The 21,026-nt window shown below is 45.0% G+C and overlaps 1 protein-coding gene across 8 annotated transcripts in view; it reads right to left on the reverse strand.

Moving 5' to 3' along the window:
* Positions 1-655: 655 nt before the first annotated feature.
* Positions 656-21,026, reverse strand: part of DGKD (diacylglycerol kinase delta) — a 56,367-nt gene continuing 35,996 nt past the window's right edge. For 7 of the 8 annotated variants that reach the window (XM_042020661.1, XM_042020660.1, XM_042020658.1 and 4 more), the window contains 20 exons: positions 20,789-20,928; positions 19,998-20,082; positions 19,341-19,435; positions 19,153-19,252; positions 18,726-18,999; positions 16,716-16,877; positions 15,860-15,988; positions 14,822-14,918; positions 14,421-14,531; positions 13,586-13,682; positions 12,721-12,828; positions 12,507-12,620; positions 11,980-12,114; positions 9,390-9,541; positions 8,538-8,649; positions 8,279-8,371; positions 7,829-7,948; positions 7,372-7,489; positions 5,995-6,125; positions 656-4,884 (listed from right to left, as the gene is read on the reverse strand). In XM_042020661.1, coding sequence (XP_041876595.1) covers positions 4,795-4,884; positions 5,995-6,125; positions 7,372-7,489; positions 7,829-7,948; positions 8,279-8,371; positions 8,538-8,649; positions 9,390-9,541; positions 11,980-12,114; positions 12,507-12,620; positions 12,721-12,828; positions 13,586-13,682; positions 14,421-14,531; positions 14,822-14,918; positions 15,860-15,988; positions 16,716-16,877; positions 18,726-18,999; positions 19,153-19,252; positions 19,341-19,435; positions 19,998-20,082; positions 20,789-20,928 — 2,463 coding nt within the window. In that variant the 3' untranslated portion in view covers positions 656-4,794. The remainder of the gene's footprint in view (positions 4,885-5,994; positions 6,126-7,371; positions 7,490-7,828; positions 7,949-8,278; positions 8,372-8,537; positions 8,650-9,389; positions 9,542-11,979; positions 12,115-12,506; positions 12,621-12,720; positions 12,829-13,585; positions 13,683-14,420; positions 14,532-14,821; positions 14,919-15,859; positions 15,989-16,715; positions 16,878-18,725; positions 19,000-19,152; positions 19,253-19,340; positions 19,436-19,997; positions 20,083-20,788; positions 20,929-21,026) is intronic. The other variant, XM_042020662.1, reaches the window with a different exon arrangement.

Here is a 21,026-nt window from a genome sequence, read left to right on the forward strand (position 1 = left end):
TTTGCAACAGTACTGTGGAACTCTACAACCATCCTCTCAGTTTAAATAAATCTGCTGGAAGTTTCCTGTCAGCATCTTATGAACACACCAATCTGTACAGATGGAAGAGAAGCTTGTCACAATCCCTCCATGGACTGCTCACCCGAACACCTCCAGATTTTTTTGTTTCAAGTTTACAGGTGCCATTTATGGCATTCAGTTTCTACATTTCATGAGAAAATTCACTTCTCCCACATTCTTGTGAATGCGTTTTCACTTTCTTCAGTCACTGTACATATTGCCTGCAATAAACTGAGAGCACAGAGGCCAAGGTGGAGGAGAGAACAACGGCTCCTGTCTCATCCTGGCACCGCAGCACTGTGGCCAGGAACAGCCACCCGAGGAGGGGGAGTCTCACATTTCCCTTCGAGCTGTGGGTTTGCTGCCAGCAGAGCTATGATCAGGATGAGCACCAGTAGAAGCACCACATTTAAAACGTCTTTTGTTCACTGCAAGACACAGCTAAAAAAAATTAAACTACCTAATGTCCTCTACTCCATGCCAATTAAACCAACACAAAAAATGCTACAAAACTAGTCTACAACATTTAAATTTACCATTTCACTCCTCTCTAAGGAACAGCTCTGAACTTCTGATGCAAGCCAGGATAAAGCCATTTAATCACAGCACAGATTTTTATTAGCTGGTTCCCACCAGATGGGCACAGTGGCCCTCTCACAATGAAATCAGTAACAGAGAATCCTTACTGGAAGCTCAGAAACATGTTTACTTTATATACAACAAAAACATATTTACAACAAGTAAACTATGTACAAAAAAAAAATACAAGAGACATTTCCATGGTAATCACTGTATAAATTAACAAAATAAATAGGAAGGAAGCAGGTCCCATTCTTAAGGCACAAAACCTTCTTCCCAAGACTGTACAGGGATTCACTTGCTTCCCGACGCTTTTGATAGGATCACAGGAATGGTGGGGAGACCCCTGAGGAACAACGGTCGGTGGGCAATGATACAGACACACAGTCACTGCTGACAGTTGTAGAAAAACATCATTTTTCATCCTTTCCTTTTTTTTCTTTTGACAGTACACACACCTTAAGATACAAAATAAGTCTTGTAAACAGCCTGTTTTATAAATCACATCACTATTATGCATGTTTTTAAATAACACTAAAACAATGAACAAAGCTCTCCATACAATTTGGGTGCAGAAGCAGTTGCAGCACTGGCACTTGAAGGCCTTGGCAGTGCTGGAGGCTCCCAGGTGCCAGGCCAGCACCTCCAGGCACCCAGTGGCACAGCTGCCCTTGGCCGCCGTGCTGGCTCCTGCTGACATCCCACGAGCTACAACAGAGAGGTTGTACCAGCCCTCCCGAGGGCAGCCCAGGGCAGGGCACTGCCAACAGCCAAACCTCCCTCCAGCCTCCACTGCATGCAATCTCACCTAGCCTGAACATCATTCCTCAGAACCTGCCATTAAATACCCACGATGGTGCCAGAATGTGAGAGAACGGACTGAAGCCTCCTCCAAGCAGAAGAAACCCCAGGCCCAGCTCACTGCAGCCACTGCCAGGGGTGAGGGATGCAAACAGAAGGTGTCGCACAGCTTTCACAGGAGTTGCATTTCTTCAGGGACTGAACACCTGTGTGATATGTGCAGTTCTAGCTTCTCTCAGGCTGGTGTTCCTGAGACTGCTGGACAGTCTCTTTTTGGCAAAGCAGCAGTTTTTTTACTAACTGTCTTTCCTGAGTTTCTCTCCCACAAAAAATTATCAGATGCCAGAAGAGAAACTCAGAATAATGTAGCCAGGACTTCGACCTGGCTCCCTACTTTGCACATAGCTCTCACTGATGTTCAACACAAATTGTCTTCATCTATTCACAAAAATCTCTGCAACAGAAATCTGCACTATTCCCAGTGAGACACACGGAACTACAACCCTTTTAGGTTTTTTAGATCTATACCTTAATAAATATTCAAAGGCACTCAGGTTAAATGTAGATCCCATTTTCTAGCTCTTAAAAGAAGGTAGAACTCCTTCCCTGCCTCCGATAAGTAATAGACAGGAATATAGTGGCTGTCAACCCTTTGATAAATGGCATGTGCACAAAAAGAATCTGAAGGTGTTGACACACAGATCATAAAAATGATTGACACACAGATCAAAAGAAATGAGATGGGTCTGTCCAGGCCTCATCACTCATGCAGATGGCTAAAGGCCATGAGGTCTTGATAGATATGGCATGAATTAAGGAACACACCTGAACGTAAAAACTCTTTGGATTCCTCTGTTGCTCTGGGCAGGAAGAGTAGAGAGGAGCTGTTTCTATGGAATCAAGAATTTAATCCCTCAGGGATTATGCAAGCAAAGCAAGTGCTTATTGTTCATGCATCTTTAACCATGAGGCTGCCTGGGGAAAATCCACAGCAAGAACAGTTCCTTCACTACACACAGGAACAAACACAGATCTCACCTCTTCCCAGAGTTATCACCTGCCTCACCCCCCCACTGCACTCTCCTGGGAAGGCACATGGATGTCCCAGCCACGGACAATTCTGGGACAGGCAGTGGGATGCACACACTGTGAGGTCACTGCACACCACCACTGATGGCTGCATACTGGGGCTCTCCTAAGGAGGTTTCTCCTCATTTTCATCCAGGCACTGGTCTGTGCCTCAACAAGCAAGTGGGACAATACAGTATGTCTGCAATTCTTACTTACCTGATACCTCAGGAATTCAATATAGTAAGAGGGGGTCTGTACTGATAAAAAATACAGCTATGGAAGCAACTGCCAACATATAGATAGGAGAAATAAATTCAGGGCAAGGCTGGACATATTTCCTGCTCAGGCCCCAGAGTCTTTATACCATTAGTGTTTCTAGCTGGATCAAGAACATTTAGTCTTCTTTTACCTTCTCATGAGCAAACGCTGTCATTTGCCAGGCTGAGAGGAGACACATGGGTGAACGTGTCTGGTTAGAACAGACAGGCAGAGTCAGAATTACCCTTGGTGAAATACTAGAGAATTCAGTGGAGTTTGGCCAGCTGAAACAAAATCAGCCCAGAACCTTTATAAGCTGCCAAATCTTTACATAAACTAACTTGACTGATAGTTATTAGACTAGAGAAGTGATATCAATTTGATAAAAATCCTTACATGTAAAAAATGAAGAATGATGTCCTCAGCAAATTATCTTTTATTCCACTGTGTATGTGGCCTTTTCTGTCTGCAGCCATAGTCAGACAGGTGCCACTCTAAAAATAAAAAATAAATACACAGAAGATGACAGAGTAATTAAAAATTCTTGCTGTCTCTCGAGTTTCACAGCAATGACTGTTGCCAAATTCCCCTTGAAGTGATAAACTACGCATGCTGGTTTTGGGCTTTAACAGCCATCCAGCTGGGGTCAGCCATCTAGAAACTCTGATTCAGAGGCACTAATTTTTCCATGCTTCACTGTAGCTGGTACCAAAGGCAATGTATCAACACACTCCAGTTTTCATTATGATACTCATTTAGTTGGTAACAATCCTCTTTCTCTCAGTGCTCTTACAGGAGCCCCAATGTTTGACAGCATAAGGAATTTCTCTTAGGGGTACAGCCCGGGGAACTGAGTTACCCTTATCTTTTATCACCCTGGAGTGAAGCAGCAAGGCAGCAAGAAACAGAAGCAAGGTAGAAAAGCCACTAAAACCAAGACAGGTGAAAAGATGCAGGTACTAGACACAAATAACGTATTTTGTGACAGAAATAGTTTCCTACACTGCAAGCTGAAGTAAAGAAACAGCTCTCGTGTTTGTGGCCACAGAAGTGGCACTAAATGGGCAGGAAGCTACACCTGGCCATTGACAGTCGTGCTGCTGCCTCCACCAAGATGAAGTAAGTTGTCCTGTATCTCCCTTCTTGTGCAGCCCAAACAGCTCATTAGCTTTTCCCTCCCTTTTATCTGGTCTCCCAAAGATAAATTCAGAACAAATGTCAGAGCTGATCCCCTGTAACCATTTGGCTCTCCAGAATTTTCTTTTCTTACTGCCAGGAATTTCTAAACAATTGTCCGTGATGACTCAGCACCACATTTTTTGTGAAAACCTAAAGGTTGTACCACTGCCCCTGGCTGGAAGAGGAGAGCAGGCCCAGCAGAAGGCCCCACCAGCTGGTGCAGACCCTGTCTGAACCACGTGCACTGTTTGCTGCAAAGGCATGAGTGAGTGAGAATCACTGGATATTCATCGGAAGAGGCCTGTACTGGCTTCCAATTTCGGATGCACATTGCACACAACTACAGATGCATTAAAAAGGGATTAGTAAGACACAAGGAGAGGCTTTGTCCCACTTAAATACACTAAATACAGGTGCGACACGCAGATGAGCAGGAAAGTTTTGGGTCTGAAATGACTGTCAGATGCTCCTGAACTAAGACTGGCCAATATATCTTTTGCCCTGAATGATTCTACTGTGATGAAGTTAACCAGTAAAGGTAGCTGTGTTGCAATTCTCGGGATTCCTGCACTGTCCCTGGAACCAGAACTTCCCACGTCGGAGGACATGGCTCTTCCAACAGCGAGTGAGTTCTCTCCAGGAGGCTCTGCCAACTGCAGAGGAGGTGCCTCTCCACTGGGTGCAGCCATACCCCACAGGAAAGAAGTAGCACCATGCTTGGTTGATATGAGCTCTGAACAGCTAAAATTTGGCTGTTCAGCAGAGACAGTTGTGAGGACATCTGCTTTGTGAGGTGACTGCTGTGCAGTTAGGGGGAATGGTAGACACAGGCTGTGAAAACAGAAGCTAAGCCTCGCTGGCAGGAGTACTCCGGCTCAGCTCCTTGATCCCGTGCAGTATCCTCTTCATGTGACCCACTTTGGTCACACCCAGGTCCTGGAAGAAAAAAGAAAACCTTACATTAAGAGAAAGGCAGAAGGAAACTCCAGGTGGCCAAGCAATGGTTATGAACTAGTCAGCCAGCTACAAAGAGAGGAAGAAACCAACCAGAAAAATTCCAAACCTGAGCGTTATATATAGAGCCTCAAACCACATGTCAAAAAGCTACTACGGAGTGCAGAGTGGGCACAGAGCAATGCAGAGAAACAACTGCAGACTGTTAGCCAGAACCACAAATTGCTTTGGCTGTCAAAGGCTGAGAAAACAGAAAGAGCACACAGATGTCAGGGACCTAAACTAGTAGTCAAAACATGCAGGAAGAACTAACCAGTCACATCTGATAACTGGGTACCATGCAACAAACACAGGCTGTAGGTGGATGACATGCAGAGAGCTCAGCTACAGAGGTTACAGCAAACCTCACCATAGGAAGATGGTTAAAACAACAAAGATTCAAGGGGCATTGAACAAATGCCATGCACTGCTTAAAAAAAACAGTGTTCTCCTCCTCTATGCAAGTCACCAGAATGATGACACAAGTCTCTTGCACATGCAAGGAACCACCACTTTCAATTTCTCTCAGTAGAAACAATGTCTCCTGGTGAGGAGAAGAAAAGTTGTGCAATGTGGTTTCTAAGCACTATTAAAAAGGATTCTCTCCATCCATAAGCCTCATCAAAGTGCACAATCATGTTTTCTTGTAACAAAGTGTGATGATCTATTTGTCCAGTCGCTGCATGGTGAGAACCAAATCTTCCCAATCAGAGCACCTGCTGCAAAGATGGTAAAGTAGCTGAGAAAAACTTCACCATTAAAAACAGAGACTCTCAAGAGCACTATTGGCAATCTGTGTGCTGGACTGCATCACATCTCCAGGAAGCTGTGGCAGAACAGGACAGCTGGTCCCTCAACCACCTCTTCTACCTCCCTGCTATTAAAAACCAGGTGAACTGAAACGGTGAGAAAATAAAATGAGGCTGTAGTGAACCCGTCCATCTTGCCAAGGCACCTGGAATGAATAGCAGGCAGACCACTTCCAAGCACATTCAGCACAGAAAGTCATGCAGATGCAGCTGGCTACTTCTCATGAGCTGACCATGAAAGTACCTTGAGGTCCCTCCGTTCGAGGTGTAGGAGCTCAGAGCCCCGGACGTCATGGCGGATGAAGATATCCTTATACTCACAAAGACTGAGGTGCTCAAGCCACGCCGCAACCTCCTCCGTTCCCCAGAGGTGAACTGTTAGAGATGGAAAAGCAGGAGTGCATTGAGTACCCAGAATCCCAGGAGACAGGGAGAGATGAGGACACCACAGCACTCAGTGCCAGAGGAGGAGGGCAAGCAGGACCACAGCCTCTAACCAAGGGGAGGGCAGCACAACCTTCAATCTCGAATGAAGGAGGAAGGGCAAAAAAAGGTAAGAGACGTTCTCTTAAGAAGAGGCCTGCTGCAGTACAGCCAGGAGGAAGTGCGTATTTGTTTGGATGGGATGGGTTATCCTTTGATGGGCATAACTTTTTTAAAGTTTACCCCCATGTTTAAGAACAGTTAATTCATTGTGTAAATTCTGTGTACAAAACAACAGATTTGTAAAATATATGATGGAGAATCACAGCACAGATTAGTTTGCATATTATCATGTACAACCACTTGTGCTCAGTTAACAAAATGGCAACCTCTCTCCCCCTTGTCTGAGGGAGAGAGGAAGTGTTTAGACTTCCACCTTCTTGCACAGTCTCTAAATAAGAGAATAATACAATTTCCCAGTTCTGGGAGACAGCGAATGAACACCAGCCCGTCAGACAGGAGACTGTACCCACAACTCCATGGCAGAGGACAGGACCCAAGAGCCAACAAAACAGGTCATACTTCTGAATTTTGGAAGAAAGCCTTCATAATGAGAGCATAAACCAAAAATCAACTAGACCAATTTAGAGAGAAAGTGTCTTGAATGGCAATTTGTTGATTCATAGCCAGTTTTTATCTACTGACCAATAGGATTAAAGGTCAGGGAGCACCTGTGGTGACGCTGATCCCCAGCCAATTAGACAGGAAACTTGATTAAAGCCTGAAGGTGAATCAATGAGAAAAATATCATTTACTGTATCTTAGAGAACAAGCAGTGAAAAGACCGGAGTTATGTGGACTTGGGCCCCACAGTCATTTTTATACTTAAAATGCCAAAATCCTCGAATTCGCTTCCCTAAGCACCCTCTGAAATATCCCTGAAAATCTGTACAGTGTCGGGAGAATTCTTCAGAGGGTACTTCCTGCTCAGGAATGTTTTGCATGGTACAGGGGGACCATGACTCAGAAGGGAACAATAAGCTACTCTGCCACATGAAAAAGATCGACTAGACCTGCAAGAAGAGGCAGATGCAGGTGAAACAGAAGGGGAGGACGTGTGAGGAAACAGACCAAGAAAAGGTAGTGGTGTGACCACACTGATGTGACAAAAGACACCATGAATGAGCAGACTTGGTACCCGGCAATCCCACGCTACTGTGAGTCTCCTTATTTTTGTTGTTCTTCTCCTTTTTAAACTTGGTCACCAGGCGGAATTTGCCACTGCGGCTGCGTTTAGAATAATCCAGCATCTGGTTCTGCAAGAACAGAAAGGGAAAATCAAGCACACAATCATAAACTGATTGGAATGGACCAAGAGCAACAAGCACTGTCAAGCTCAGCTCCATGATCTTGTAAGAAAGGAAAAAAAAAAAATCATAAGCTCGTTCTGATCAAGACAGAAAAGGAAGCAGAGAAAGTTGATCCCACGTTAGGCGAAGGATCTTAGCAGGAAATTAATTTCTTTAGCCCTAGGGAGTCAAGTTTCTTCCTTAATAATTATTTCTCACATCAGTCACATAGTAACAGAAGTCAAACACACAGCCAACTAGGGAAAAAGAGAACAGCTAGGGAAAAATAGCCTTGATCCTCCTCACCTCCTCATCACAGGGCTCCATAAGCTGCCACAGCCAAGGGATGTCTGCCAGTTTCCTCAGCTGGAGGTCCATGTCTGCCAGGGCTGCCTGGAGCTGCTCCTTCTGTGGAGGATCTAATTGCTGGATCAGGAATAGAAGGAAGGCAGAGTTAAAAGCCACATGGTAGAACACACAGCCAGGCCCTTGCCTTGAAATTCCTCACTAACAAAGCAGTTCCTCCTTTTGAGAGGAAGTGCACAGCAGGCACTCTGCCCAGACCAAGTTAACAATTCTTATCTTTTCTGAGCTCTAGGCTCCACAGCATGCCCATGAAGCAAAATCTTCTGTAGCAAATGATTTCTGGATGATTAACATCTAAACTGACTTACAGAGTCCAAGACCAGCCAAGGCAATAGGAGGAGAGGGGAGGAAGGGAGTGGCTGCTTTTTCCTCTTGCTTTGTGCTCCTTACCAGTGCCATCTTGCCCGCCAGCAGGAGCTCTGTCTCATTGTGCAGGGCTCTGACATTATTCACCATCTCTACAACAAGGCTGCAGTTCAGACCCTGCAGGGAAGCAATTCATGCACAAGTTAAGCTTAGAAGTGCAGAGGTCTGAGCAGTCAAAAGGAAGAAGTCTTAGACTAGCAAGGCCTACTTTTGGTCAAGCAGAATGGAAAACCAAGGGCTATGGAGCAAGGACAAAATGGGAGATGCCAAGTGAGTGCAGTACCTCTGTAGACTTGGATTTAGCGTAGACTTTATCCATAGACTTGGAGCTGGCATTGACAGCATGGGCAAGCTCCTGTTCCATGTCCTGATAGGACTGAGCTATTTCCCGAATGCTAAAGAGAGAATTACAGATTGCATCAGCATATGCTCAAAGCAGGAGATCTCTCCTGACTGGACATCCCATTTTAACACCCATCCGAGCAGCGAGCCGAGCTCACGGCAGGGGCACAGCCTCTGGCAAGGCAGGCCAGTCCTCCTGCCACACTGAGCGTGCACAGGCAAGGAAACGCAGCTCTCACAGACACAGCATGTTCAATTCTGCACACAGACTGGGATCAGTTTGAAATACAACCCAGACATTTTAGTATGACCAGAGTGATGTGAAAGGCAGCTGCACTTATATTAGCCTTCTCTAATGACTCTGGGAATTTTCTCTCAGAAGCCTGACTAAAGGATGAGCAGGTAAGCATACATTCTGGGCTTTGTACAAAAATTTCTGCTGGACATCAGGGTTACAAGAACCCAGGTTGTCATCTGATCTCCCTGAGAGGCCTTTCTTTCTTTTCTGAAAAAATTAATTTATATTCAAAGGTAACAGGTTCTTTCAGAATTAAAGGATCCATGTTTGCCCATGAAAGTAACATTTTTTTGTTCAGAATGGCCTAAGAAAGTTTATTGAGCTTCAGTCCTCGTTCAGCTGGGACACTGAACAATGAATGATGCTACTCCCAGTGACATGGACCAGTAATGCAGCAGGTAAGACTGAACAAGAACATCTCCAGAAACAGGAAGCAGGACAAGAACTTCAGGCCCTAAAGGAGGCTCTATTCATCAAAAGCAGGTTGAGTCACACCTGTGGATCAGAGCACCTGCAGCTTGACCAAACTGGATGATCTGGGTGGATTCCTCTTCAGACATGATCTCTGGTTGCAGAGAGAAAGAGGAGGGTCGTGACAACTCACACTTCTGTTTGTCCTCCCAAGACTTCAGGGTGCTCTCAAATGCCTAAAAACACAGCAAGCAAACTATAAGGTCCCTTGTAAAGCTCCTATAAAAACCCAGTGACTGTGCCTATGCCTGTAAAACATGTAGATCTGGTACAGGCACTTTTCACTGCAGGGCCCAGTAGTTAAGTTGCTTATAACTTTGTTAACTAGCTGGCTGGGATGGAGTTTTCCAGGTCACATGCTTGCCTTGGCTGAATTTTTGCTTAAGCACAGTTTTAGTCAAAATTACTGGGCCAATTCTGAGGACCAGACTAGCAAAATCCAACAATTCCCTACTGGTAGCAGCCTTTTATTTGAGCAGCTGTATCACCTTCCCACTTCAGTATTTCTGGGACACTTCAGAGCTTGAAATGAAAAATGTTCAAGGCTCCTTCTTATCTGGAAGTAAACTGGGCTTCCCTAGGAACTGGTGGGCTAAGCAGCTGCACTCGGAGCTAGGACCTGTCCCATCTGCAACCTTACTGATATTCCTGTGGGCAGCAGCTAATGGTGCGGGAAGAAGAGAACAGATCCCATGTAGAAAAATCAATATTGTATATGGTGAGAATGAAAACTATGGAGCCCTGTGGTAAAGCATTCCCTTCCCCTACTGCCCCTCATACTGGAAAACCAGGCTCTGTCAGCATAGTGCAAGCTACCTGCTGATCTCACTCTTGCTGATGACTCTTCAGTGGTCCAGATGAGGCCAAATAAGGGAATTTGAGTTTTTCCATCTTCAGTTTAGGAAACTATATATCCCAAATCACATTTGAAAAATGTTACCAAAGGTACATGGTCACGTGCATGAAGGGAGGACTCCCCTTCATCAGCTGAATAGGACAGGTTTGCTCTGTGAAAGCAGGGGCATGCAATGACCATCAAAAGGACAGCAGGAAAAACAAGAATAAGTTGAGACAAAGTTGAGTGTGCAACTGAAAAACTGGAACTTCTTCCTCAGTGGCAATTCCATGACTGCAAAACCAAGTTGGCAGGCAATTAGGAATGGGCTGGCACAATCAGAGCTATGGCTTCTGATGGTCCAACATATAGCACACTCACAAAGGGACTGTTGTGTCCTCTCTATCTCTTGTGCTTCCCATCGCCTTTCCCACTATGCCCATACGTAGGTTGCCTCTCCTTTTCTCCCTCCCTTTACCTTTACAGCAGCAATCCTGTTCTCTCATGCTGTCTGTGCTATCTCCTTCAAGCACTCTCCCTCCAAGCGTCAGTGTGATGCTGCAGAAGCTCTCTTAACCTTCACAAAAGATGGTGTGCACTATTCCTGTCTCCTCTCCACAACATTCACATCATAGCTGATAAGACTCTCTTCGAGCTCAAATGAGGATAGATTCAGACTAGATACAAGGCAGGACTTTATACTATGAGGGGGATGAAACACTGGCACAGGTTGCCCAGAGAAGTGGTGGATGCCCCATCTCTGGCAACATTTAGACACAGGCTGGATGGGGCTTTAAGCAACCTGGTGTAGTGGAAGGTGTCCAGCCCCAAGACACGGGGTTCAACTAGATGACCTTTAAAGTCCCTTCCAACCCAAACCATTCTGTGGTTTTATCATCAACACCCACTGCTCTCCCAGCTAAGAGGTCTCCAGTGCCCTGTCCTACCATGACAGGGGTTTGTATGCCCACCTTTGCTTTCTTTTCATACTATCATCTTTGTAACTCCCTGCCAGGCAATGTGCCTCAGGCCTGTACCAGGCTGCTTTCCCTTTTTCCCTTTGTTGTACTCCTTCCTCTTGTGATTCAGCAGGTGAGTCCTTTGCAGAGGACTTTGATTTGCTCTGGAAGCTAGGTAAAGGGGTGTTACCCTGGAAAGTATGAAGAGCTGCTATCAACTGAACTGTTTATGCACAGACAGTTACAGAGTTAGGTGGAACCATAAAGCCTGTCTGTGCCACAGCAAGGTCTTTATCCTTTCCTTTGTCTTACCACTGCTCAATCATACAGCAAAAGAGCAAAAAGGCTTCCTTATTTGCTGGTACTCATCAGATGTATTTGAAAATTATCAGATGAGACCAACACACACTTCTGAACAAGGCATAAGACGCTGCTTTACATGGTCAATGAGGTATAAGCCACATACTGAACAACAATGAGAAATTAAAACATTGACCGTCTGAATTTAGACAATCCACAGCACTTGGCGAGGCAGGCATCCTGTGGGAAAAATAGCATGCAAGCATGTTAAGAAACACTGTCACAAGACACCTAGAAAAGGAAGTAAAATAAGCTTGCATAGAGAATCTTATTTATGCCCTTTCCCAAATGGTGAATGAAAGTTTAACCACATTCTTTCCCAAAAGGTTTATGGTGTGTAACAAAACATGCTTCCTGCATTCACAAAGATAATATTCACACGTGGCCCTTGCCACACTCTCCAGAAATATGTGACATCAAAACACATGGGTACTGCACAGGGCATTCAAGATGCTCTTACCCTGTCTCGGGTGAGGGTCTGTGCCCTGTTCTTATGAACAATCCAAATGTAACCTGGAGGCTGGATCCAGGCTTCTCCATCCACTTGTACGGGAACTCCCTCTTCTCCAAGGATTGCTATCTTTACTGTCCGGCACTGCAAGGAGTGACTGGGTAAGAAAAGCTCTAAAATGTTGATTTTCCAAAAGCATAAGCCAATTTCTGTCTTTCCAAAGCCCCTCCCCACATGCTGTAGCTTTGGTGCTACTTGAGGGAAACATGTCTGAGCAGCAGGGCACACCTCACCCGTAAGCAGTGGGGAACACCTGCTGTGTCTTTGGACTAATCTGTATTTGAGTTGTTGGTCTAACTCCTACTACAGTGAATGCTAGCAAACAATTCCATACTCAAATGTCTCTTGAGCATGCCCATTTCCAGCCCTGGTGGATGCTCTTTCCATGGACCAGAGAGAGCAGAAAGAAGAGCCTTACAAAGTCACCAGCTGGAGAGGGGGGCAGGTGGGAAGAGCTCACAAAAAGCAGCTGATACCTGTGCAATCCGGTGATGCTGTAGGTTTATCACACGTGACACTGCCATCTGCATGCTACCAAACACGGCCACCACCTCCAAAATCTTGTCATCGAAGGAAGGGGCTGTAAACGTCTGCCACATACAAGGGAGAGAGAATTCAGCTGAGGCACAGCTCTGTTGGAGAGCAACATTAAGTAGAAACATTTTTTGGATGGCCTTAGAGAATACTCACATCATCTTCCTTGGTTCCCCCCCAGAAATTGGTGCCTCCTGCATAGCTGGGAATGTTGAGTACAGCAATCCCCTGGAGACTGGGCAGAGGGATTGGCCTCCCATCGCACTGCACAGAAACGAAGGCAACACTACTCTCAGCCCAGCAAGAAAGAGACCCTCCTGCCAGAGCACATGCTCTGTGAACAGAAACAGCCTGCACCATCTTAGTAATACATTAATTCAGGTTTTGTCCTGTTCATTCTTGGCCTAGAAGAGTAGAAGTTATCCACTCAAGCCTCATGAGCCACACATCTTCTGGCAGACACAGATTTTAGAGAGATACCGTTGCTTCTGTTTCTCTAACAGGAGCAGGGCACACCTCAGAGCCTTGGCAAAGCCTCTTGATTTATTCCTCAAGAAAGGGGAATAAAACTCCTGAAACATCCATATGATGAGAGTCTCCTCCTGCAAGTTACCTGTTTATGCTGTACATGACCTATACAAAAATATTTCTTTTCCAGCTGGATGCACGTTATAGCACTGTTAAATTCAGAGCTTTCCACTGCACCCACCATCTAAAGTGATGTGTTCATGTGAGATACTACATGTAATATAACAATCTTATCCATGCTGAACACTGTGTTGCGAACAGCAAATACTTTCCAGCAGGAAGACAATTCTTCCCTCATGGGCTGAGAATACAAGTTATGCTCCAGAACCAAGAAAAGCCACTTTTAGTTAGCTCAGGGTGACATACAGCAAATACATTGTTTCAGGCAGGCAAATGGCACCAAGTCAAATCACCATGCCAAAGTCACAGTGCCTGAAGGAGATGGAATTAGGCATCCCAGTCTTAGGAACAGAAGAGCATGCTAATCCCTCACCTCCAGCAAGACCTTCTGCTCCAGGTTTCTATATGTTCTGTGCAGCAGCTCCTTGGTCCCCAATACTCCATACCACATCATGTTCTTAGTACGACTTCTAAGGGAGCAAATAAAAAGAGAAAAAGTCAGCACAGCCATTTACCCTTTCACTAAGAAGAAATAAAAACTTCACACTGAAATGGTACCTGCTACATCCTAAAACACAAAGGTGCTTTGCTTCAAAAAGGGTGAAACACTCCAAGTGGTCACTGTTTGTGCTGGGAAACTACTTCCCTTTAAATAAATGTCAGGTAGGAATAGAGCATGAGTAACAGACACTACCAGAAACATACACAGCCTGCCCTGGCACAGAACTTGTCCATCTCATACACCAGGACATCAACAGTGCTTGGTTGTATTAGCTCATATACAGCAAATGCAGCCAATCCCAGGCTACACAAAGCATCCTGTAGTTGCTCAGGTATTCAAAAGGCCAAACCTGTGGTTTGTACTGAGTCAGGATCAACCAGCCTCTGTGGCATTTAGAATTGAGATGTGCTTCTCTCATAGCTAAATAGCAAGCCCAGAAGAAAAATCTGTGAGTGAGATGACATAAATAGAACCAATGTGCTAAATCTGCACCAATGTAGCTACTTAAATACCTTACAGTAAAATGAATCAGTAATAAATCAGCAACTAATCGCTTCCACCATGATTTCAAGCCTTGAAGAAGCATTATGGAGACAATACACCTATTCAGCACATTGTACACAACCAGCTTCAAAACCACACAGAAGCACCAAGTGGTTCAGTCGCTTCTGGCATCAATCCAAAGGTCAGTCAAAACCAAACCCACCTGCATTTCTCTGGGTGCTCATCACGTTTGTTGTTGAAGTCCAAAGAAATCTTTGCATCCAGTCCAATTCCAAAGTAATTATTCATGACACACTTCTCTGTGTAATATTCACTGCCAAACAGAAAAACAAAACTTCCATTTGTACCATTTGGTGCGTATCTCACACAGAATCAGAATCATTTAGGCTCAAAAAGACCACCAAGCCCAACTGTGTCAGATGTGTCACTGCATGTGTAACTCCATAAACTGATCCTTAATCCCTGGAGCCCAGCATATGGATCCATTTACGTAACTCCAGGCTGCTGCAGTCCATTAGTTCGGTCTATAAACTAATGCCCCTCTCTGCTCAGGTCTGTTTGCGAACGCCCACTCCCTCCCTTAAAGCTCCAGAGCATACTCACAGATTTTCAGGCTCAGAGTTAAAGGGATCAGCATGGATCAACAATCGGCTGATGACAGAGCTCCCAGGCAAAGAACCTGACATGCCAGCACGGATATCTGTAGGAAAATTGACCATGGAGAAGAGCATGACAAATAATAAGCAGAAAACAGGTAACTTCAATCCCAAAGACGAGATAACAAGAGTTGATACATTCTTCCCTGTCATTCATGAAGAAAGCAAATAGCATTAGTGCTTTCTTTCACTCCAGAGGTTAGGTCTTTTGACAAGGAGAAGGGTTTCTGGGGCTGCCGGCAGGGTTTCTGACTGACAGTGAACTGCCTAAGGCCAGCAGCACAGTTGTACAGAAACACAGAAAAGGGAAATAGGAGTGTACTCTCTGCAGCAGCTTTTTTGTTCCAGGGCGAGACACACAATATCCCTGCTACAGTGAATAGAGAAAAAGGAGTAGGAGTAAAGCTATGATCCAAGTTATTCAAGAATTACTGTCTCCTGCCTCTTAAATTATTAACTGGTGACCCACAAATAGTAGGTTTGTCAGAGAGAAAGGAAATTACCTGCTTCCAGAAGGAGCAATTTGAACAAATTATTTGGGGGAAGAGATGGAAAGATACTGCCACAGTGATGGGGAGAAGTTGCTGTGCATCATGTGGGAGGTGGGATTCTGCTGGGTCTGTGCACTTCCAGTCACTTCAGCCTTCACATAAAGGGACTGCTGCTCCCAAACCTATGGCTGTCACTCTTCAGAAACCTTCCTCAACAGCATCGTCTCCCCCTTCTCATGGTTATTTTGAGATCAGTATGTCCTTGCAACTGGCATCTAAATTCTGCCACTTCACAGCATTAATAAAAATCTGTGTCTAAGTCTTAGCTACAAACTGGAAACTACTACAGTTCCAAGCCTCCGCTTGCAGCTACCCACAAAGGGATTTCTCTCACGGTCGACCCTGCACAAAAGGGCATCTGGCAGGACAATTTCGTGTTTTCACTCATGCTCCAGTTGGCTGCCTCGGTGGGAAGTGCTGGGTGTTACACTTACTTGGGTAGAGGATTTTTGTGTTCAGCATAGGCAAGTTGTCCCGGTTTCCTGTCTGGGGAGGAAGGGATGCAGAGCTGCCCAATGACAAACTTCCTTTGTTTACTAGTCTTTCACAAGGAGACTTGGAGGCTGTAAAACACAACACAAACTTGGTTATTGACAAACATAGTGCTGTGATTCAGACCAGCACAGCCCAAGCAGAAAGACTGGGTTAGGAATCACTCAACAGCAAAACACTTGAGCCCCCAGAAAACAAAGAATTGACAGAATCAGTCATTAAGAGACAGAGATGTCACATATGTGCTGCTGGAAAACCTCAGAGATTGGAAGTATCAAAATGCCACATGAAAAATATTAGAAATGGAGATGAGAAAAAGCTGGTGCCAGCAGCACAACAGACAGGGTATTTGGCCCCAAATCAATACTCAGGAAGTTCCACATGTATCTGGAGTGATCAGGGATCTCTAACAAATTACTCACATAACACATTTACTAAAGCAAACTGGCTGCTGTTCTCTGTCATCTGCAAAGGATGATATGAAAAATGCTCAAGACTCTACTTGTCCAAGCACTGAAAGCCAAGAGAACCCAGATTACTGGTTAAGGTGCAAGAAAATTTCTGAATCCTAGGCTTCATATGCTAAGATCATGGAAGCCATGAGAATGTAGCAAAAAAGTGGGGTGTACAGCACAGGCTAGAACACAGAAACGTGCAAGGCCTGAAGAGCAATCATGCAAAAATTTGAGAAGAACAGAACACAGAGGGTAATACACATAACACCTCCTTCCTTTTTTGCAGCTAACAGAAATGTAATCCACAGGCAAGACCTGCATGGTGGCAGCCCCAGAGCAGTACCTTTCCTCTGGCTCCTCCCCTTGGACACTCCAAAGCTGCTGCTGTGTGATGACTGCATGGAAATCTTATCCTCGTTCCTCAGCTCCTTGCCCTCCTCAGAGGCTGAGAGACTAAGGAGGAAGCCCTCTTGCTCCTGCGTCTGGGCATTCTGCTCATCTACAGCTGTATGGAGAGATAAAGCAGGTGAGTGCCTCACAGCTCTTCTGGCAAGGAATACCTCCCACTCATGTAAATAACAACAGCATGGGACTCTAAATGTCCTGATTCCTTAAAGGAAAGAACAGGAATAACACAAAGCTTTCTTTTATCATTTGTCTCAGCTCTGCTCTGAAGAGATTTTGGAACCAGCCTGGCTCAGCCTCCTTGTTTACTTTGCTGAGCTCTTTAGCAGTGAGGCTCTAAACAGAAGTGTCCATTTTTAATGCCACAGGTTCTCAGGCATCCTGAGATGTAAACTGTGCTAGAGGTGATCGGCTTCCATTTATTTGCATTTAGATGTTGCCAGGAATTCTAACCAGATGGACATGAAATGATTAACGAATTTCCTGTTTGTTTGATCTGTAGTGGTGCAATAACATAAGCCACTTGAAAAGGGAACTTAGACACATATAATCAAGAAGGAAGAAAATAGCAGCTGGTAAAAACCAATACAAACAGAGGAAAGAATCAGATTGCACACTTTAGAAGAAGAAAAACAGTTTGGAAAAGTTGAACAAATACATCTGAAATGTAACTGGAGTTTGCTTGAGAGCTGGTAAAATTTAAATGTTAGCATGCTGCCTAAAGAAATCAAAACTGCCTTTGAATGCCATCAACAGGTCTTTTCCTCCCCAGCAGCCCCTGCCAGGGACACAGCTCTGAATGCCCTCAGCTGCTCTACCAGCTGACTACCTGCATAGCTCATCCCCTTCTTTCAGTCTCTTCCTCTCCCTTGTGTGCTAACCCTGTAGTTCATCAGAACTGCCCACAAGGCAATCCAACCCACTTGCACAGCAGAAACAGAACACTTCTGGCTGGGTTAAGCAAATTTCTTGGGCGCCAAAAGAACTCCACAAACATCAAACTGGCCTAAGGTAAGCAGCAGCAAAGTGAGGGAGCAGTGAGGTCAAGGCCTCCTACTTCATCAGAAGCAGGCTGTTTGCTGAACTTCCACTACTCACCTTCAGCAAAGGTTGTACACAATGCTGCAGTGCTGGAAATCCAAGCAATATTGCAATGATTCATAACTCACTACACAGTTGTTCATAGTGCACACCTGGGTGTGCATGAAGTTACATCTGCAGCTTCAATGCTTTTATCTCCAGTAACAATCTGTTAAGTACTTCCTTTGGTCTCAGTTAACCCCCGAGTTTATTACTAACACCTGGAGACTGACGCCTTTCAAAGGAAAGGGAACTTGCAGCACTGGGGGGCATGTGCCTGGAGAGAGACAAGGGTCAAGATGTGGAGAAGAGGGTCACCTGCCTAAGAAGTTAATGTCAGAACAGAACTGACTTGCACCAAGGTGCAGTGTTTTAAGTTCTTTCCAAGGACAAAGCTCATTTAAGAAGTTCCTGTCCTTTCCTGCAGTTGTACCACAGCAATGTTTTGCTGGGCTCTGCTATAAAGAGATTGAAACAATTCAAGTTAAAATACTTAAAATCCTTTCTTCCCAAGTATTTTCAGATCTGTTTTACAGTAAGGCCACACAAAGAGCTGCACTGACACAACTGTGGTATGGGTGGGGACAGACAGGAAATGCAAAGTAACAGTGTGGGAGGGTAGGAACTTCCTAAAGCAGCCCGCTGGGAGAGAACACACCTTGAACTTCAGACTCATTTACCAAGCAATGTTTCCAAAAGGTGGGCTTGGCAGAGGTGACACTGAAACTAAATGGCCAGGCTTACTGAGTAGCTTATCTAGCTCAGGAAAGCTGCTTTCAAGAAGGAAGCCTGCTGCCCCCAGAACAAAGGAAATTTTTACTTTCTAAGAGGCTGTAGGAAGCGACAAGCAGGACTCCTGACAGGTTACCTTTCTCTGCATGCTCTATTATCTGGCGAATGGCTTTTTTCAAGCTGTTAGCTCTGAGCATGAGCTGCTCTCGGGGACGGAATATCTGGGGCCTTGCAGTGCATGCCGAGCCCACCAAGCGCTCGCTCGAAGAGTCACCAGCACTGCCCGACCCATCCCCGTCCTCCGTCTCCTCTGCAATGGTGGGAGGAGGGTTGGACAGAGAGGAAGATGCTTGAGATTCATCATTCAGTGTCTTCAGCAATGAGTCCAGCTTCTCCTTCAGGACAGAGCACTACATGAAGAAGAACAACATTTGAGTAAAACTAACAGTTGCCTGGGTAGCTCATTCTTTAGTACTTACTGAACTGCTGCTATCCTAGTTCTATGAGAACAGAGCATTTTTACATTGCAGAAGTAGAAACCCAAACATTTTTTCAAATTTTACCTTCCTGGCCATGACCTCTGATTCCTCTGAGCTTTCTGTTGCCTTCTCATAGGCTTTCCCTACTCGAGCCACAAAATCCTTCACTGTCTCACAAAGCACCCTAGACAAAGGAGGAAAACAAAATCACACAAGGATTGTCGCAGGATTTTCACAGTGCAACTTAGAGCAGTTTTCCTCTAAGTACTCACTTGGCTGAGGAGATCACCACTGAGTGTTGGTCAGAAGTCAAAATTTTGGACAAATGAGCAGCCACAGAATCTTCATAGCAGAGAATCTTCTGCACCTGTTGACAGTCAGAAAGAAGCCACTAGGGTGCTGCTTCCCAACATAACAACATATGCTGTGAAATCCTGGCTCCTCGGGGAGTACCTATCACTCTACAGATTCTTTTTGCCCTGAGAAAGTTCCACAGACCAGGGCTCTGTTACTCACTGAAGATCTGAATGTGATGAAGAAACTAATTCTGAACCTACAAATCATCAGCAATGCAGTTCTTAGAGTCTCTGATCAACTGCAAATCTAAAAGCCCTTGGTTGTTTTGTGACTGCTATGCAGCTTGCCACTATTTCAACAACTTGATGTCATGAAGCAAATAAAAGGCAGTACTTTCCTTTCCGTCCCGTTCCAAAGTATCTTCTCCTCATCCCTCACTATGGTTTGTTGACTCTTGTAACCCAACCTCCATCCTTCTCCATAATACTTCATTGACTTAAAGCCCCAGATCTTTGCAGCTCTGGCTACACCCATGCTCAGGTCTGCTCCACTGGAGCTCAACCACTGCCTCCTATCTGGTGTGCTCCAAGGCTGATGCTCCAGACCCCTGCCCTCTGCATCCTGCAAGGTACCTCTGAATCCTCACTGAAATCTTCAGTGACTGTGCAAGTGGAGGCCTGGCGAGGGAATTTGGTTTCATACACCATGATGCTCCACCTGTTGAAAATCACACTTGTCACTACAATGCAGATGGTTTCCTCTGTTATCCAAATGTAACAGGTTAGAACCTCAAAGCAGAACAAACTTTGGGGAGCCATCACTGATATAAAGAAGCCACAGAGTGGCAATGGAAGTACAGAGGGGCTGAAGTGGGGGAGAAGGAAGGGTGACACTATGAACAAGCATTCTACAGCACAGGGAACATCTCTTTTCCCTCTCCACAAAAATTCCATGGGTATTACTTGATTCAATGTAAGAGATGCCAAGATGCAACTCTAAAGACATGAAACAGTTTTAAATGTACAAAGATACACAGGATCTATCAATACTAAGGGTAGACATCCACTTCTGCATTTGGCTTCCATTTCTAAGCCAAGCTCAAGATAAATTGGCTCAGATTTACCAACAAGAAATTGCTTTAAAAAAAAATCATGACTTTAAGGCTGACAAATTCAATTAATGAGGACTCTGGGACAGAAGAGAGGACACTCTTGTTTCACTTGTTACTGTTCTGCAGCAGCAACATGGAAAGCCAGACCACTTTCTGTTGCTAGAAGGTGACAGTAGATTATCAATGACAAAAGGTTATCTGGCATTAGTAAGAGGTCCAGAAGCTTGGCAGAGTCAGGACTGCCCCGTGCTCCTGAAAGGATATTTGCACACAACTTTCAAAGAGCAGACGATGTTAGTGACGGTTACTCACCTGTCCAGCATTTTGGTGCTGGCCCTCTCCAGCTTCTCCAGGATCTGAGGGAGCTGGGTATCATCATCACAAGCAGAACCCCAGCCTAAAACACGGGCAAGGTCGTTCCCTGTTCCCAAGGGCAGCACTCCCAGCTGGCACTGCATTAGAGAAAAGGAAAATAAAAGTGATAGTCAAATGGGAAAACACAAGCCGGGAACAGCCATGAGTAACATGACTGATTCCTTTACACACCAGT

Source organism: Corvus kubaryi, unplaced genomic scaffold (genome assembly GCF_017639235.1).
Source record: "Corvus kubaryi isolate FWS band 111438036 unplaced genomic scaffold, C.kubaryi_AGA036_p1.0 37041, whole genome shotgun sequence".
Lineage (NCBI taxonomy): Eukaryota > Metazoa > Chordata > Aves > Passeriformes > Corvidae > Corvus > Corvus kubaryi.